Consider the following 19,718-nt stretch of genomic DNA (forward strand, 5'->3'; position numbering starts at 1 on the left):
TGAATGTTTTGACCGCTGATCACGCCAATAAAATAATGTGAGGATGATTATGATGCACTCAAATGTTTTGTGACAGCCATATATGCTGCTGTACTACATAAGCTGTAGGGCCTGTGATAATACTCCAATGTGTACATATTACTGATATATCTCAAAACATCTTACTTTTCATGGTGGTATCCATCAGGTTACTATCTGCCACTCCAAAGGTGTAGCCCCTTAGAGGCCCTCCCTGAATTGTACTCTCATCTATAGGAAGGTTTGGGTCTCTTATCCTCAAGAAGAGCAGGTTCTGCAGAGTTTCCACTGCAAAGAAAACAAGGAAAACACATTCCTAATCTCCTTCTTAAAAGATAATATCAGTGCTCTCTGTCATGATGTAAGGGTTTCACAGTTTTCACTACAAGACTACCTGTCACATCAGTCCAATCCCAACAAAAATAAGTAACTAGAAATCATAAAGTACAAACTGGTGTTGCTTCTGCCCTCACCCTCATTGATGGCTCCATTCAGCAGTGTCTCTCCCTGCTGGAGGTCAGCTACATCTCCTCGGAGCAGCAGCCCTTTGTGGGGGATCTCCTGGGATGTCACATCTTCATAGAGAGCAGCAAAGATCTGCTGCTTTTCTGTCAGACTTTGTATTATCAGTTGATCCTTTGCCTTTAGACTGTCTAAAGAGCAATATCATAAAATAACCTGTTTATCTGGTAAACGCAGTGGAACTGCAGAAAGAAAACAACATTTATTATTATTTTACTCTGTACAAGTAAATAGGAACAGTGTGAATCCCACCTTATATGCCAAAGAAAAAGAATGTTCTTATATTTTGGTCATATGTTTTTTCAAACAGCTGGGATAGGCTCCAGTCCCCCCCACCCCCACCCCCACCCCGCGACCTTAGTGAGGATAAAGCGGTGTATAGAGAATGGAGAATGAATAGTCTCTGTGGTGATTTTTTTTCTCCCAGACACTGAGTGCTCTAGGCTTCAGGTTGACTCATCGATTGGGTGGTCGATATGCTGCCTTTCAAGTTACTGCTCAGTCCCTAGTTATCATTTCAGCATAAATTAACTAGTTGTAAGTTATTAAATATGTTACAAACACTGGCTATTTGTTTTTATTCAAAATTTGTTTAGGCTGATAAGGGTAGCAGGTGGAGTGCACTGTGACCAACTTAGTTCATTTGGAGATAACATGCAGATTTAGTTTTTCCTTGAAGGCAATTAGGTCAGGTCATTGGTGACAGAGTGTGGACTATTTCAGTCACGTCAAGAGGTTGATTACAGCCCTACGAACATTGTGAAATAACATTCAGAAATGTTCAAAGAAAAGGAGCAGAGTGCAAATCCAACCCCAACTGAGAAATGGCATAGAACAAAAAGCACACGAGGAAAAGAAGAGGTAATCTACAAACTGAAACTAGCAAGCTCTCAAACTATGTAATGATGCAACATTTCCAGACTTACAAGATCTTTGTCATGCTGCCTTTTATGAAGATCTGAGCTAAGATATAGTCAGGTTTTTGGCTGACCCAGTTCGGCAAAATGGTGTGATAATGTTACACAAGTGAGCGGTTTGCTAAGCACACGTAGAAAGACAATTTGTGCACCACACTGACCTTTCTTTTGTTGTTCAAGAAAGCCTTACTGATCAGCTTGGCACACTGGCCTGGTGTTCTCTGTGATTCAGTAAGTGGCCAATAATCTTGGCTATCTTACCTTGAACATATTGCAGTCTAGCGAGAAGATCGTGGTACACCTCCTCTTCGCGATGGCTGAATAACACAAACATCTTACTCAGTTTAGTCTTTTAAGTAATATTCTGAAGAAAAAAATATTTTAAAAATGGCCTGTTTTTCTAAATCCACATGACAATGCTCTTTTGTGATTCAATCTGACAAGAGGTGACATATCGCGTGAAATGTAAAAAAAATGTGTTAGCTGGTTCTCAATCAGCCTGTTCAATGTCTAGGTCAATGGAACAACCAGTCCTGATAAGAATGCCATGAAATGTGGCCTTTCATTTTATTAATTCCCTTGACTCCCTGAGATTTCAGTGAAAAGGTGTCTTAAATACAGATGATCATATTTATAGAATTTTCTTTCAGAAATCTCAACTGCAACAGGCACATTTTTATGAAAGTTTGGGCTAATCTTTGTCTCAATGGGAAGGAATTTTTTCTTTTGAAATGTCAGTGAGATTTTTATTTGCATCACTTTATTTTTATTTGCATCACTTTCAAGCCCAAATGTCAGCTGTGCACATGCAGCACATCTTATATGTGCTGCATGTGCACAGTTATGCTGATCCTATTTCAGTTATGTTCGATTCTTTGACTATCAGGTATCCATGCTGCTATTAAATGCCGTTGCAACTGCTCTATTTAACACTAATATTTCTTCCTCGAAACACTGAGCTTACCACTCCACAGCTTCTCGTATGAGGGTCGTCCAAGTGACACGTTCCTCTTTGGAGCCTGTTTGGATCTGGTACATCTCTGGCATGCTGGAGGTACATGCACAGAGGAGGTACATGGCTTTTTCATCCTGGGCCACTTCCCTAACTATCAGTCCTTGAAGGGAGATCACTGATGGTTTGCTATCCTGCATGAGCCATAATAATACAGCAGGTTTTATTATGATTGAAATTAATATTGTGATTGGATAATTATATCTTATCATTCAAGATTACAAGATGAACAAATCGGATAGCTAAGACCCGTGATTGTTTTGCAGTAAAGTGAGAAAAAAATAAACTTTGAATCCACAGATGACACAGTGATACTTATATTGTTCAAGTACGGTCTAAGCGGAACTCACCACAGCAGCAAATACAAGCTTCTGATCTTTCTCTTGTAAGAGGAGAAGCACATCTGACAGCAACACAGCATGGATGTCTGCAGACAGAGAACACTGCTCAGCATCAAAGCAACACAAATACTTGACGTTTTGACCACCAAGATGGATATCAGACATGCGGTTTGTGTGATCGTTTGACACTTAACCACAAACAGACATGTTTTGATACTGGGTCAGAGAGTATTTTGGCTTTACAAAACCATTTTCCCCAATTTTGAAACTATTAAAAAACACAAAATGGAACAAGTGCAAAAGTTGGCGCTGTAATGCTGCAGTAATCCAGTGAGCTGCAGGTCACTTGATGCAACAACCCTCAAAGTTTCATTAAAATCAGAACAATGAACACACTCACTTCAGTTTACCTTTTGCCTGACTGCAGTATAAATGCAAGTGGTGTAGATGTTGCGCGACATAGATAACAAATTTAAGAGAAAAATACATTCTATGCTGACTGCAAATGTGGGATCTGATCTTAACACCTACAGAAGATCTGAGATTGAAGCCTTCAGTTATCAGGCGCCTCTCCTGTGGAACCTGCTCCCAGTTTGGGCTCGGGAGGCAGATACCCTCTCTATTTTTAAGACCAACGTTCCTTTTTGACAAATCTTATAGTTAGGGCTGACTGGGTGACCCACAGGGGTTCGGCTTGCGTCTTCATTTGCACAGCTGACTCCCTCTTGGACGTCCCTTCGTTCTGCCCCTAGTCATGCTGCTATAGGCCTAGGCTGCTGGGGGACTTTTCTTGACGCACTGAGCCCTTCTCTATCTACCTTTACATTTAATATGTATACCGTTATTGCAGTACATTCACTCCGTTTCCCCCTGTGCTATTTCTCCGAGTGTCCCTGGTCCCAGAGCTGGATGCTTCAGATCTGCGGTCGATGTTCCACCAACTGGTCTAGTCTCCACCATGTCCACTGTGGGATGCAGCTGCTGACCTTCCTCCAGCCCTCTGCTTCCAACTCCCCTTTTTCCACCAGTCAACTCTGCATCGCCTTCACTATACTTGTTATGCTAACTTACATACTGTTTGAATTTTACTGCTAGCTATATATGTAGTAGATTTAATGTCAGAGCCGTACATCATAAGAGTAAACTATGAGTCAGTTTTCAATGTTAGCTTATACTTTGTGTCACATATCTTGTCATACATGTATCCAAATGTGTGTTGTGTTTTCCTTGCTTTCTCACCCCTCCCTCTTCTCCCATCCCTCCCCCTTACCCTCCTCTGTCCTTCTCAACCCGCCCGGCCAGCAGGCAGATGGGTCCCTCCTATATAGAGCCGGGTTCTGCTCGAGGTTTTTTCCCTGTTAAAAAGGTGTTTTCCTTGCCACCGTCGCCTTTGGGCTTGCTCTGGGGGTCAGGCATATGGGTTCTGTTAAGCGTCTTGAGATGATTTGACTGTAATTGACGCTATATAAATAAAATTGAATTGAATTGAATGTCAACTATATGTGCAGGCATTCGGTTCAAAACTGTGACACTTGTCACAAAGGTAATCTGACCAAGTAGGACCTAGTTATAGTTCACAACATTTACAGTGCAGCTCCTGTCCGCAGTGAATGCAGCCACATCAGCTGAAAGGATCATGGTAGCAGCAGGCTCAGTAGTGCTTTCTACACATCCCTCTTCCCAGCAATGGTCCTCCTAGGGAATTCCAAAGTGTTCCTAGACCCCATTATAATATATAATTCCCTCAATAAGTTTACTGGCACCAGAATCTCCTCCCAGTTGGATGTGCCCAGAAGGAATTCTAAATCAGAAGCCCAAACCATCTCAACTGACTCCCTCTGGATGTACGAGCTCCCCACCCTATCTCTAAGGTTAGCGTAATCCACTCTATGGAGGAAATTAATTTTGGCCTGCTTGTATCCACTGTATCCAACCATCCATGACCATAGGTGAGAGATGGAACATAAATCAACAAGAATATTCAGCATACTAGTCTGGTACAACGCCCATACTTCTGCTGATATTGCCCCACTACATCTGTCCATCTCACACTCCACTTTCCTATCACTCATGAACAAGATCTTGAATACATAAAGTCTTGGAAAATCCATACTCCAGTCTTTCTACATTGTTTCTACAAGTTTGAATACTTAGTAAACTGCTCTACATACATATGAGCAATGTGCTAAGCTACAGACAAACAGTCCCAATGTTGATAAACTGGTCACAAACCTTTCTGTCTACCCGACAACTTCCAGGTTACGGTGCCTTCATGTAGAAGTGTTCTGTTGTCTTGGATCAGATCCTCTCTGCGAAACAGCTGGTTGTTCTTCAGCCGGGCCACAGATTTCGACTCCAGACGCTGGCTGATCTCTTTTAGACGAGCTGCTTTCTCATATTCACTGACCTGAGCATTCACCTGGGAGATGGTGTCTTTAATCAACGCCAGAGCTTCTACCAGAGACTTGTGCTCATGTGTATCAGCTGTAAGAAGCATGCCGTAAATTAAACCAGGAGCCTTACTAGGCTTGTAAAGTGTCACTATGAAGGCAGCCAATTTGATTTCAGTAATTTTATTTTACTGAGTCAAAGACTGAAAGTCTGACAAAACTCTTAAACACCTTGTAAAGAAGGAGGCAAGCAATGAGTGGGGAGATTTTACCTTCAGTGTTCTGTATGATCCGCTCCACCAAAACAGGATATTTTGTGATGCGTTGAGTCACCAACAGGAAACATTCAGAGATTCCCAGCCTTCGCACTATTGGCAGCTGACCTATTTTCTGTTAAAGAAAGAAGTTCTGATTTTACAAACTTGATCAAACGTATTTGCCTGTTTATTAGGCACACTGCTGTAACACTTACTACTACACCTGCTGTTTTAATTTTGACCAGACTGGCGTGCTGTTGCATAACTTCTTTGCCCAACTGAACACACTGATTACTTTTCAGTGTCAACATGGTCTGGCTCCGCTCTAAATATCTGAGCTATTAAGCTCTTATTCTGCACCTCAACCCCTCAGACCAGAAAATCAGCTGGTAATAAAAATACTATAGTCCAGGCTTAATGAAGAGAGCGGAGTGCTTCTACCGTTTAAGCCCTGGCACTGTGGAACCAGCTTCCCCTGACTATTAAAACATGTCTTTTCTAATGTTTTTAATTACTTCTCCCTTTTGAAAATCCTTTGTAACTCCAGTATTGAAAGACACGACAAAAATATTATTATTAATATAACTAACTATACTGTAAGGTAGTTGCCATTTTTGTTTCAACAGTTAGTTGGTTTAGGAGACTAGTTTTGTTCTTAGGAGCAACAGTGCTTCTATAACCACTGGTATTGGTTGAACATCTTAAATTCTGTAACTGATGCTATAGATATGCACAATCTTTTGCTAATTCCGGTGCATTTTCTCTGCAGTCCTCACAATAGTTAGAAGAAAATCACTTTCATTTACATAAACTGAGTAGTGAGAGAAGATTACTTACTCTAATAAGGATCTGCAGCTTCTTGCTGCTCTGCATCTGCTCTTTATAGAAGCTGATGGCCTCACTATGATGGCTGCAAAAAATGCTGTAACATTCCATCATTTGTTCTCCCAGTGTACCTGAAAACTGACGCACAAAAGAAAACCTTTACATCTCCATAAACTGCAAAATTTAATTGTTACAATGTTACACAGAATTCACTACCAAATACTCAAAGTGTTCATTTAAAGAAAAAGGAGGAGAGGGTCACAATCGAGACTGTGGCTTTATGATCCACTTACAGTGCAACGCGCCCCTGCTTTGCTGCTAAGCATCACATCCTATGATGTCCAAAGCACGCACACGGTGCATGTCATGCAGAAGGAACCAACAGTCATTAAATGAAAAATATGAGAGCAAATGTGACTAAATTGCTGCATTTCAGGGGAGCTGAATGTAGAACAGTGACACATTCTGATGTGCTGACTTGTCAACTCACAACGCCAAGCATCTAGATGCTGAAGGTCTGTGGGTTTGCACAGAAAAACCATGGGTGCTGGTGCTTTGACACACAGCATACATCACTGGTGTGTGTTAGGGCCTTGTTGCACTGGAAAATACTTAGTTCATACAATGTGTTGTCACTGAAGTTAACCGAGAAATGACAGAATTAGTTGTATCAATGATTGTGTGAATGCCAAATCACCCCACTTGGTAAGCTGTCAGACTGTCAGTGGCTTCTGTAGTTTGTCAGATACTAGCCTGTTTATAAGTTAGTCACTTGCTTGTTTTTTATATTTCATATGATGCTAGAAGAGATAAAACATATGAGAACAATGTTGAACCTGGCTCCATGTTTCATATACACTGCACATCTAAGGTAAGGAATAAATGTCGTTTAAAATTAGTCATATTACAATGCATTTCAATGCCAATCACATGCAAATTGACATAATGAGAAAAATAATAACCACACAGAAATCCACTATAATCTTACAATATACAATCTATGTTCTCATAGCCTGTTCCACATAATTTGGAAAATTATTGACAGACGTAAAAATGCTTCTCTGGGAATGTGACACCAGTGAAACAGCATCATTCCTCGGCTCATGGAGCACACACACCCATCTGTGGTTCCTTGTAGAGCGTTTCAGACATAACAACCATTCCTCTGGACACCTGTACACTGTACACTGCACACGCTCAGAGATGAATATGGGTGAAGATAGGTGGCTGGAGCAAAGTGGGGCTAAGCAGGAAAAACTGAGGTACACCATAAACATTTTATTTATAATAAAACCGTTATTTTAGATAATAGACAAATCAAATCTCAAACCGATTCTTGTATTTGTGCCTGTCAGTGTTAACAATATCATGTGTTGGACTGTAATGACAATAGGCACACAGCAATTGAATAAATGCTCACAAAAATAAGTTTGCCTGATGTTTTTTTTAAAACAATGAAATGTAAAAGGTTGACTTTTAAAATTCTGCCTTAATTTTATTCTTTACAGCTGACTTGCTAGTAATGTTTGCAGGCAAAACTTCATGTAAGACTGTTTGTGGTAGACCTCTGTGTAGTACTGTAAACATGGCATTCAGGGAGAGTTGTAAAGAGTAAACTGTGTGCAGGCCAAACACAAGCTTAATTGTTGTCAAAAGCAGTAAGCTTTTGACAAGAAGCTAAAGTTAAACTGTACATTTACCCTATGAACTCCTAAACCTGCCCACAGGCTTGAAGAGCATTTCATTTTAAAAACCAGCAATGACAACCAAGACAAAAACATGAATCCAATAGTGACTAATCTGCAACCAACAGTCAAGTGACAAAGCATAAAGTCCACTCAATACTGACACGGAGCAGATAGGAGGCAGGTATGGAAACAAAATTAAAATGCAAGTATTAAAGTGTTTATATATTTTTTAGAACACAGAAAAAAAATGTTGTACACATCAATTCCATGTTTTGTTTCTTTGTTTTTTTTTTCAGTTTTTGAAAATGAAAAGAGAAATTCAACCTTTGTTTGGGACGGTGTTGAAACACCTGTTGGGTGAATTTAAAATCATTAATATATATATATATATATATATATATATATATATATAAAATATAATATGTTTTGGAGAAACCTCACACAGTACTTCAGACTTGTCATATGTTATGTTGACATACAAACTTTCGTGGCCTTTTCGCCTAAAGGCGAGTAGATACGGAATAGAAAGCAGAGATCCTGGACTCCTGCTCCACCATTACCTGAGAGATGAGGATGTCACTCAGCTGTGTTATGTAGTAGTTGTTTGGGTTTCCTTCCTCCCGACTTTGATTTTGGCGCATTTTGAGGCAGTTGAGGAAGTGCTGGTGGAGGGTGAGCAGGGCTTCCACTCTTACGAAGAGCCACTCCAACTTCGGGGCCTCTATTAGCTGAGACTGCTTCAGTTCATGCATGTAGACATGAAGAAGGACTTTTAAGGTGCGTACATGGTGCATCTCTGTCTGGATCAACTCTAGGAAATTAATAAAGAGAGATCTTGTGATTACTGATGTAAATACTCTACTCCTTGCTAAATAATTACCAGTGAGTGGCCAAACTATCTAAATAAGCAAAGGTAAACAAAGTCATGCAAGTAAGGTTAGTTAGTAGTTCCTCCAAATGAAAGATGGAAAATGTATTCTAGGTGAATTTGTCCCAGTATCTTAGTATTGTGGCAGACACGGCCTCTATCAAAAGGATATGTGCAGCAAAGAAACTATCCATCATCATTATAATGACAGGCATTGTAATCTTTGCTTCATAAGCACAATTACTGTGTACTCTGCTACCAGATCTTTTTTTTTTCCCCCCACTGGGTGACTGATATGAGAAACTTCTTATTTATATAAACACACCCTGACTGAAATGAAATATGATTATTAAAAATACAAACTGATTTTTTTTATTTTTTTAACTCGTTATCCATTTTCAAAAAATATTCTTACAAAGACTAAGCTTCAGTCTGGTTTACACAGTCAAGCTTTGGCTTCTGTGCTTCAGCCTACCATATATGACATCCTGTCTTTTAATAGCCTCTTTGTTCAGGTCCCTCAGGTAGGTCTGGTCCACAGTCAGGCTCCAGGACTCTGCATCCAAATTCTGGGTATCGGACTCAAGTTCACCTCGCAGCGCAGCATAATGGGAGTCTGGATGACACATAGACAGACACACTGGAACTTATATTAATCAAACAAAACTTGTGCTGTGTGATAATATGAGTGTCTCTATGAGTGATTCATTACGTGTCATGTACAGGTTATTTTTAAATGTCCAACTTCCAAGACAAAAATCTTCTTCACATGGTTCCAGTTTTAGGTCACACCTTGTCATTACTGTAAACCAGAGAAACATTTAAGTCGTTCGTCTGGTCTCCTGGGTCGAGCCCTAAAGAATAGCACTGTTTATTTTGATTGTTGAGTTAAAGTATTTTTAGTTTGTTTAACTCTAATGATGATGTTTGCCAGATCACAGTCAGAAAATCAAAAATGTAAACAACTGGGATACTTTCTTAAAAGCAGTTTAAGCTCCTGAATAAATTTTTGTTTTAAACAATGTCCCAAATACCAAAAGTTTTGCACACCACAAGGTGTGTATGATGAAATACTGTCTTACACACCGTCAATTACATATGCTGACTTCATTTTAAAAAATTATGCAAGAAGTGTTTGGATACAGCAATGTAAAAACACTCCATTACAAGCAAAAATCAATTCAATTTGAAAATATTAGCAGACAGCTGTAGTTAAAGTAATAAGTTAAACAAGCTGGTTCAGCGATATGGCACCATTAAACTACCAATCAGCAGCATGGTAGTGTTGTAGCTGATGCAGTTTTGAAGTACTTTACATCCAGTGCACACAGGAACACCACAAAGAAAGGAGAAAAAAATCCAAACTCCTGATATCCAAATCTGTTTTTAGCTTTTTGACTTTTTCTCTAACCTTTGATTTATGGTCAGATATAGGATCATTTGAACATCCACTGAATTAAACTATATCGGTAGTTTAGAGGGGAGAATCTATATTTAGTGTTACATCATCCATTGCGGCAAATACATTCACTAAAGCTATGAAATAAATGTAGTGGGAAAGTACTAGAAAGTCAAATATTTCAATAAGAAATGTAGTGGAATGAATGTATAAAGTAGCATTAAAGTGGAAATATTTGCGCAACACACCTCTTAAAGTAAATGTACGTAGTAACTTTCCACCATTGACATAAAAGAGTAGCCTATATGATTTTTTCAGTGATCAGTGTCTGGGTTTCTTTGTACAGTTTTAAATTGGTGATAATTAAACTTCGAAAAATACATAAAGCCTAGGTCACATCACACTTATACTAACTGCAGTGAAATTTCCATGAACATTTCTATTTTATTTTTTTTTAAATAGTAATGCTTTATTATGCTACTGCTGTTCTGACATCATGCTGACAGTGACTGACTGACCTTCTAGGTTGATGGGCTCCACCAAGGAGGACGCCAGAGACACAGAGTCCTCAGTGGAAAGCTTCAACTGCAGGCCTTCGATCTCATCCATCTGCGCCGCACCGGATCTAGTTGGTATGTGATGAGATAAGGTTCAGCAGGTAAATTAAAATGTGATGTCAGCACAAAAGCATGTACGTACACACACAGGGTGTGAGGTGTCGATGATGCTGGGCAGATTTTACTGCAACACACACACACACACTGTGTATTCCTATCCTTGTGGGGACCTACCATTGACTCCCATTCATATCTAATCCCTAACCCTTACCCAGACCAAAACAATGCCTAACCCTAAAGAAACGTTTTTGCACTTTTACTTTTTTCAGTAACAACAACATGGCCAAGAAAACACTGTTTCCCCTCATGGGGACCCAAATGAGGTCCCCACAAATGACATTTCTTTTCGTTTTCCTATGGTTGTGAGGACATTAGGTCCCCACAACCCCTAAAAACACACACACCTACACACACATTTGGCTGTATATTCCTTTCCACCCTGGTGTTCTTGGTTATAGAAGGGGAGGGGTGTGTTGGACTGCTGTTCTTTTGGCAGCAGCATCATGAGGTGGCGCACGCACGCACAGCAGATGCTCAATAATAGTGCAATGGATATTTCCACTGGATGACTGATCTGATCAATATGAAGCATAAGAAAGCCTTGCTGACAAACAGATGCAATGTCAGTAAAAAATAACAACAAATATCACATGACTCAAGAAAGGTTTTCACACCACACATCGATCAGGCCCAGAATGAATCCTGGTTGAATTTCAGCTGCTGATATTATCACTAACCTGAGACTCGTGACGTTGTACGAAGAAGACGCAGGCTGAGGGCTGGATTTTTTGAAGGTGATGGTCATACCTGGACTAAGGTATCGGGCAGGAAGGCCATTGGAGGCTGGGACAGAAACATTCTCCCCAGTGCTGTGCGACAGAAAAACGAATACAAAAAAGTCAACACTGTGTCATGTGGTTGAAAATAAGAGAGAATAAGTGCAGAGGAATGAAGTTAGAGAATCATGCAAGGTGAATGAACTGCTAGAATAAGGTATTTCTTTTTTAAATAATTTAAGAGGATCGATGGGAAAGTGTAGCTAAGGTGTCCTCATCGTTAGGACGCAACATATCTAAACACATATAAGCACACTGATTTACACCTGGAAAAGGGACCAAGAGGCCAGTGGTGTCAAATTCAGATGATATGACATGAAATAATCAAAAGCAAAAAGACACAACAAACTCAGTCAAGTCTTCAAGCTGAAATACTGTATGTTTCGGTATAACTGGTACATGGTCAAAATCATGTACCAAAAAAACATGTAAGACCACACATAGACTTTACAAATTAAAGATAAATTCAACTGAACTACATTTTCATGCATTATATGACATAAAGTTACTTTAATGTGTAAAACATGAACTTGATCATATTTAACTGCAATTTTCTTAATCTTTAAGAGTTTTAAGCAACATTAATAAAGTCACCACAGCATATCAATGAGCATTTCACGGATGTAGAGCTTATTATTTGAAATACTGCTGAACAATTAACTGATTTCAAATTAAAAATGTGACTCAAAATAATGACAGACCGCTGTTTAGAATAGACATTATGCTCCGTGTCCGACCCTGGGCTTATACTGCTTTGTCAGTGCTTTTACAAATTCATGTCGCTCTCTTTGTGTGACAATCACACTTTTGGTGGTGTTCCGTGAAAATTCTTCACCCCATGCTGCACAGTGAACTGAAGCATGACTTTAAAAAAAATATCACTAATTTAATTTTGTCAAAAGTTAGAATAATTATTCTATCCAAATCATCCAACCCCATGTGGAAAAGAGATAAAAATAACCACACTTTTATTATTTGTTACTGGAAGCGCTTGGCTGACTCACAAGCCCACAAAAAGACTACCTACAACAGAAAAAGGAGTATAAGTGGATAATGAACCCAAACAACAGGCTTCTGCAAAACTAATCTAGCCTTGTGAAGAGGAAACTGGTTTGGCAAACTTGACAATACAGCTCAAGTCAGACCAGCTTTCAAGCAAAGACAACTAAAAAAAACTGCATCAGGACACAAAACACCTACAAATGCAACCAACACCTGCACAGCATCATGTCTGGACAAACATGGAGCAGCATTTTCTACTCTACTTTAAAAGACACTACAAATCATCAATGCCACCAAGTGGCTCTAGCTTTATTTCTTTGACTCTGAGATACACATCTCTGCAGGGCAGGGTGTGAAAGCGAAGACTGACAATTTCAAATCAAGCTTTTAAGTTAAACCATTTCTCAAATCTCTGTTCTTGACAGAACAAAAAAAGCAATCATCTCCTTGTCTGCGACCCAGAGTGACTCACCTTCTTCATATATACTTCTGCCCTTTAGTTTTCTGTGTTATGTCGGCTACAGTTTCCTCGTGACTCTGGAAAAACACAAAGGAAAAAAAATCTTGTTCAGTCAGCGGATAAAAACAGAAGAGGAAAATGCAGAAAACAAGAGACATTGAATGTACTGGGTCACAGTCTCACTGAGTTTGTGCGTCCCAGTTTTAGCACAGTAGCCTGCAGTGGCCCGCTGGCTGTGTTGGTTTGTGTACACATGCTAATGGGCCCTTAGGGTCAATGAGAACGATCCATAGTTTTGTATAAATGCCTCCACCTGACTAAACAGCAGCAGTAGGAAAATCTGTAGCAAATCAGACATGAGGAGGAACAAGGCATGGAAGGAAATCTTTAAATATGAAAGAATGAGCAATATTATCGAAGTGCACATATACCAGTGGCGGGCCACGCATTTCACACCTATGCCTTTAATAGTGCTCTGTCTGAATTCATCCACTCCACAATAACTATGAAATAGCTATAAAAAACCATCTTATTATGCAGAAATGCAGTATAAAGAGTCGTTGAATCGCCAATAGATAACTTGTGTAACCACAATAAATGCTTTTACCTAAGAAATGAACCCAGGGTGCACAAGTCTCCTTCTACTGCAGCTACAGCTGTGACACATAAAAAACATCAATAACAGCCTCATAAAATTGCAATATTATTTAGGAAAATAGCAATATTTTATTCATCAAAAATTCTGATAATTTGTACACAAAATCCATCCTCCTTACTTTCCTTAAAGAGTGCAATTACTCTGTCGTACAGATTATCTGTGCACTTCAGTTCAATCAAGAAGTCCTTTTCTATCGCTATCGAAGCTAATGCAGAAAGTGGCATAAGTTTTAATTTGTTTTAGGGCTGAAAATGTCCGCTCGACGGTAGTAGTGGACATGGGGATGGTCACCGCCAAACACACAAATGTGTACAGCTGCCCCATGCCCTCATTCAGATTTGTCTGCTGAAGGAAGTCAAGGAGATCAGTGGGAGATTTTCCTGCAAAATCACCCATGGCATACATTACAGTTAGTTCTGTTTTTAGCCGAGACAGATCAAAAAGTGTTCCATGGCTCTGTGTTATGCTGGAGAAGGCTGCATGCGGGAAATTTTTCTTGTATTCCCGAAACTTCTGAGGGTTGAGGAGGGTGACAAACATCAGTTTTTCGTGGTCTTGAAATCTGGTATGTGTCTGGAAAATAATACCGTCCAGAGTCCTGCCATGGAGTTGGTGGTAGTGCACGTGAGGGGAAATGGACTATATGCCACAAATAGCATCTACAAACATTCTCTTCAACCAGATCTCCAACTTCCTCAGCATACAAACACATTACAGCACCACTTGCTGGAGCATTTATTCCCAGGCCCTTCTATCATTTTACTTTCTGTAAAAGCTTGCTTCTAAGCTGCATGGCATGTTATTATCCATTTTGTGGTTATATGGTCCAGCCTCTTGTTCTAAGTGGCAGCCACACCTCAAATGATTCACCCACACTGGGCGGAGAGGAAACAGAGCAGCATGAAATACAGGTCATTCCCTGCAAGAGAAAAACAAGACCAGCAAGTCTGCCAAGTATCTTACAGAGGACGGAGAGACAGGGAAAAATACTGCTAAACGGTTTTTGTGTGGAGCAGTTTCACTTAGGGACCTAATCACAGCAACATGCTGGGACTAAAAAAAACAAAACAAGTGACAGTTGTGGATCTTGTGTCATGACAAGTAATCCCAACCAGACCATCCACAGTTAATGGCCGTGAAACTAGACCTGCCACCCTGAGCAAGTTATAAAAGCTGAGTGATTCAAAGAAGCCAGTGAACCATGTAGCTCGTGTTCCTCATAAACCCTCAAGGCTCCGTTTGTCTCACATCATACAGGAATAATTTGAGAAAAACAGAAACCTTAGGTCACTGTGAAACCACTCCCTCTCAACAGCAGCAGGTTTTGCTTGCACTTTTCACACTGCCTTCACATCCACCAGCCTTGACATGCAGTTTACTTATTAACCTTTAGATATTGGCTGTTTTTAGTCTTTGGTGTACATGCATACATTTTCGTCAGTATGTGCAGGTGAATCCTGTCCTAACAAGGTCCACAGTTTGATGGAAGAGTGATGTATTTGTCTATGCAATGCAGCACCGGATAATGCACAGCACCTCCTAACTAGAAACATATGAGACCGGCTGAAAGCAAAGAATGTGTACCATACAGTTTTAGAGCTTTATTGGATTTTAAATTATCAGGCAGCCGTTGATTCGATTCATGTCAGTAATGAGTGGAAATTAATTAATAACCTTTTCAGAAACTTAATAAAACTGAATATCAAGTGGTATTATTTTCTGTCTATCTTCTATTTTCCCCTGATGGTAATGCAGCTTAAATACACATTAATTTATACAGTCTATATTATAATACCACCAATAATGTAGCTCTGCCAATAGATACAGACTGTATGTTCACTGTGACGGATTACACAACTCGAGCAAGGTGGAGGACGTTGATGTCATATTGCATGGAACAATGGCTGAAAAATACTCAAGCTTCTGTAATACAGCAGCATGGTTTGCAAAATAGTTAGCCATGCTCTCAAGTGATTTACGGAAAACGGCTACCACATGCTTAACCACAGGGACAATCTTACCATTAAATGGCAAAACAGCATGTTCTTACACTGAACAGAAATTGAGCCCTGTGACTAACAGAGAGGCATAGAAGAGGCCTATAAAGATTTCTTACATTTAAGAAAAATGATTTGGTCTTTGTATAATCAAGAGCTCATTTTATGCTTTTAAAAAATAAATTAAATATGTGCCTCACATTCAGAAAAATATTTAGAATTTATCAATTACACTGTCCCCACTAAAGAAGTTTGGGTGCAACACTGATTCCTTTGACTGTCACATGTCAATTATTGTCCTCTAATATTGTCAAAATAAGCTGACACTGAAAGCTGTAAGGATTCTGGTTTTGTGAAAAAACATAACTCCTGACTTGTCACTGTACCAGCCCTTACATTATTTGTGGTCATGTAGAGATCAGTAAAATCAGACATCAAAAAAAATTTTTTTTGCACAGTATGTAACGACTTCAGCTCACAACCTTTTCTATGCTTTCATGTCTTGTACTTCAAATGAAAGGTGATCTGCTGTTAGTCATTACACTCTTAAATAACATTTAAACTCCTTTATTGCTTACACTTAAAAACCTTTCAAGTCGGCTATATGTGAGCATAGAAATTGTGACACAAGCCAGTGTCACAATTTCTATGCTCACATACAATTAATACAAGTATTTTCAATGATTACATTTCGGTTGATCACCAGACAATTTCTTTCACTTAATACACGTCAGCTGGAATTAACTTCAACTTCCAGCTCAATTCATCTTTTACCCTTCTATGATTTTATCTCCTTTTTCTACTTTATCTTGACTCCGGAGTTAGATTGACACTCTAAACTGATTCTGTACTTTGCAGAAACGTTGGCTTTGTTACCATCATTTTGAAAGGCCACTTAGCATTTTCATATGTTTTATTTGAAATTTTTGAACAGTGACAACACAAGCATTTTTGCATTAGAATTTAGAACTTTGGGGCTTTATTTTTTCCTCAAATTTTCTGTGGTAAGGTTATAAAAGCAGTTTATGGACTTAGATGTCAACTTTTTTGAGTTAGTGAGCTAGTTGTTTCTTTTTTGGCTACTTCAACTTATTTCAGTAACTGTAGCTGATACTTCAGTATAGTTTTCAGATGTTTTGTTTGGAATATTTTCTAAATGACCACATTTATAACTTTCTGATTTTATTTTGTTTTTGACATTACAATTTATTAAACAGTCAAAGACTCCTATTTCTCTGAGCACACTGTGAATAGTCAACTGAGCTTCTCTTAGGAACTGTATTTTTGACTGCTGCTTCAATTTCTATAGATGTTTATCTGATTTTTGTATTTGTCCAAATATCCTAGTGTGATATTGTCAAATAATCTAGTCAAGGTTTCTGTTTTTTTCAACCGCAGTTTCAGCTTTGTGCAGATGTGTTTTTTAAATGTTTGTACCAGCAACTACAAGAACATTTTGTGAAGAAATTATTTAAGTTTCTGGGTTTATTTTTGGGCCAAACATTATACTTTAAGATTACAATTTCAGCTTTAACAGTCAAGACTTGTTTGAGCACATGCTCATTGCCACTTCAACTTCTTTCAGTAACTGTATTTCAACTGCAACTTCAACTTCTTTAGAAGTTCAACTGAAACTTTCAAGCAGTAGCCACTTGCACTTTTGTGGGGAAATGAAAAGAAAAATCAGGTTTAATATATTATAGTCATCCAAGTTTAACACTACAGTTGGAGTGTGAACGGTGGAGGTTTACATATCATTTGGCGTTTATATTTGGTATTATTATTACGCTTATTTTGCACACTCCAAAAGAAAAAGCTCCAGAAAGTATGCTAGCTTCCTATAAGAACACACCACATTAGCACATCATATTCTGTCATCCTGAAAACGTTAACAAAGCGGTGATTCTAAAAACGGTTGGGTGACATTAAAGTGTATTGTTGCGGAATGAGAATGCGAGGAATGCCAAGGTGAAAGCAGCTGACCTGGATTCAGAGCACCTCCCAGTGATAAAGAGTCACATTAAATGAGCAGACAGTTGCTGTGGCCCTCAGGAACAGTCTGCAGGTGGAAAGTCCTGAGAGGCGACACCGCAGGTGACTAAACACGGATGGACCCTCATTCATGCTAATAGAGCTACCAAAGACACAGCAACGACACATTACATGGCACTGGTTTTAAGTATTGCCACAAAGTAAAAGAAACTTAGAAAAAAGTGTCAGTTTTCCATCTCACGTCGAGTTAAAATAATGAAGAACTTCCGTCTCGACAGCGTGTAATGACTTACCAAATTGAAATGCTAGTTTAGCTAGCTAACGTTAATGTAGTACTAGTACGCCTGTTAGCTACCTGTAGCTATTTGTCGGCTTGTTTGTTGCTTTCCTAAAAATAACAACCAGTGAAACAAGAATTTCCTCTCACCTGGTGTTGAGATAAAACAGCAGTAGGGCACATGCAACAGAAAAAGACAAGTTTCTCTAGTGTATCTCTCGGCGAGGATTCGAGAAGAAATGATTTCTCAGTCTCAACAGCTTCCACTAATAGGAAAAGGCAGTAAAGATGCCTCAGGAGGAACAAGTGCACAAATTAAAAAAAAAAAAAAAGTGGAGATGAGAGGAGGGAGGAGGTGTTTTGAAAGAAATCCCAGCCTCCTCTGGACGAGCCCTGCCCTCCTTCCCTCCCTAAGCATTGTGGGAATAATCGGTTGTTTCGGTTCAACACATTCCGCAAGTTCAGCCAGCAGCTGCTCGTGAGTTTAAATGAAGGCAGACATGTATGAAGGCATTTCAGGTGCAAAATGTTTGAGCAACTGTAACATCGATTTTGTAGTTGTGTACATTGAATTTGTATGTGTATCAGCAAATCTGATTTCCCACACTCTATGAGTTATGTACTTGTAAAATAATTTCTTGTATGTGTTGATTTTTTTTCTTCCCACAAATACAACACAAAAATACACATTCACAAAATCGTAATTACAGGTGCACAAATCACATTTACAGGTGCACAAATCATATTTACAGGTGCACAAATCCTTCTCTACAAGTCACATATTTCAACACTGACACGCTCACATTTTGCACCTATTGTTGCAGCACACTAAGTGCAAAACATACTTTTGCACCTGTATTGTACGAAGTGAAGTTGAAGTGAGAATTTGAATATGTGCAAATCTGAATGTGAACTTGTGCAATAAGTATGTGAAATAATTTACCACGAAAATAGCTGTGTCCTCTAACACACGAACACAAATTGCTACTTACAACCACTCGAATCCTCTCTACGAGTCACACATTCTCTGTTTTCTACAGGTGCAAATCAGAAATCTGCAGGTGCAAATCAGAAGTCGTACTTCCGGTCCCGCTGACATTTTTTTATTTATTTTTTATTAACAGTTTCAAAATTTACAAACATTTTGGCTTATTTGGTTTACATTATAAACAAAAACAAAATTGCGGTTTGCAAGGCACAAATAAAATAAAACAAGCAAAATAAAGACACACACATACACCCACGCACACACCCACGCGCAACATTGTATGTTAGAGGTCTTCAAATATTTGTACGTTTTCAAGTGCTTGCATCAGAAAAAGAGCATTTTTACATAACATTAGTTTCAAAGATTTTACATAGTTATCTTGCATTTGTCTCTTGAAAACTGTGAAAATGGGCTTTACCTTACGCCATTTACAAGTATGGATAAAAAAATTTGCCAACAGTAGTATACTATTTATCACAATTTTAGTTTCAGAGTCTTTCTGTAAAAGGCCAAAGACAACAATGTCCCTGTCCAAAGCGTTCTGTAGCTGGATTTTTGAAGACAACCAGTCCCAGAGGTCTTCCCAGAATGTCTTTGTATAAATACATTGGTAAAAAAGATGTTCAGTGGTTTCAATGTCGTTTTCACAAAATA

At 39.0% G+C, this 19,718-nt stretch overlaps 1 protein-coding gene across 2 annotated transcripts in view; it reads right to left on the reverse strand.

Annotated features, from left to right (window-relative positions):
- arhgef18a (rho/rac guanine nucleotide exchange factor (GEF) 18a) overlaps window positions 1-18,474 on the reverse strand; it is a 29,125-nt gene extending 10,651 nt beyond the window's left edge. The window contains exons 1-14 of one of the 2 annotated variants that reach the window (XM_022221492.2): window positions 18,227-18,474; window positions 13,165-13,229; window positions 11,592-11,723; window positions 10,756-10,862; window positions 9,314-9,454; window positions 8,531-8,781; window positions 6,295-6,420; window positions 5,473-5,590; window positions 5,043-5,294; window positions 2,820-2,896; window positions 2,422-2,603; window positions 1,719-1,774; window positions 492-671; window positions 166-306 (exon numbers count right to left, since the gene is read on the reverse strand). In XM_022221492.2, coding sequence (XP_022077184.2) covers window positions 166-306; window positions 492-671; window positions 1,719-1,774; window positions 2,422-2,603; window positions 2,820-2,896; window positions 5,043-5,294; window positions 5,473-5,590; window positions 6,295-6,420; window positions 8,531-8,781; window positions 9,314-9,454; window positions 10,756-10,862; window positions 11,592-11,659 — 1,699 coding nt within the window. In that variant the 5' untranslated portion in view covers window positions 11,660-11,723; window positions 13,165-13,229; window positions 18,227-18,474. The remainder of the gene's footprint in view (window positions 1-165; window positions 307-491; window positions 672-1,718; window positions 1,775-2,421; window positions 2,604-2,819; window positions 2,897-5,042; window positions 5,295-5,472; window positions 5,591-6,294; window positions 6,421-8,530; window positions 8,782-9,313; window positions 9,455-10,755; window positions 10,863-11,591; window positions 11,724-13,164; window positions 13,230-18,226) is intronic. The other variant, XM_022221493.2, reaches the window with a different exon arrangement.
- Window positions 18,475-19,718: the final 1,244 nt, after the last annotated feature.

The sequence above is a fragment of the Acanthochromis polyacanthus genome, chromosome 9 (genome assembly GCF_021347895.1).
Source record: "Acanthochromis polyacanthus isolate Apoly-LR-REF ecotype Palm Island chromosome 9, KAUST_Apoly_ChrSc, whole genome shotgun sequence".
In the NCBI taxonomy this organism is placed as follows: domain Eukaryota; kingdom Metazoa; phylum Chordata; class Actinopteri; family Pomacentridae; genus Acanthochromis; species Acanthochromis polyacanthus.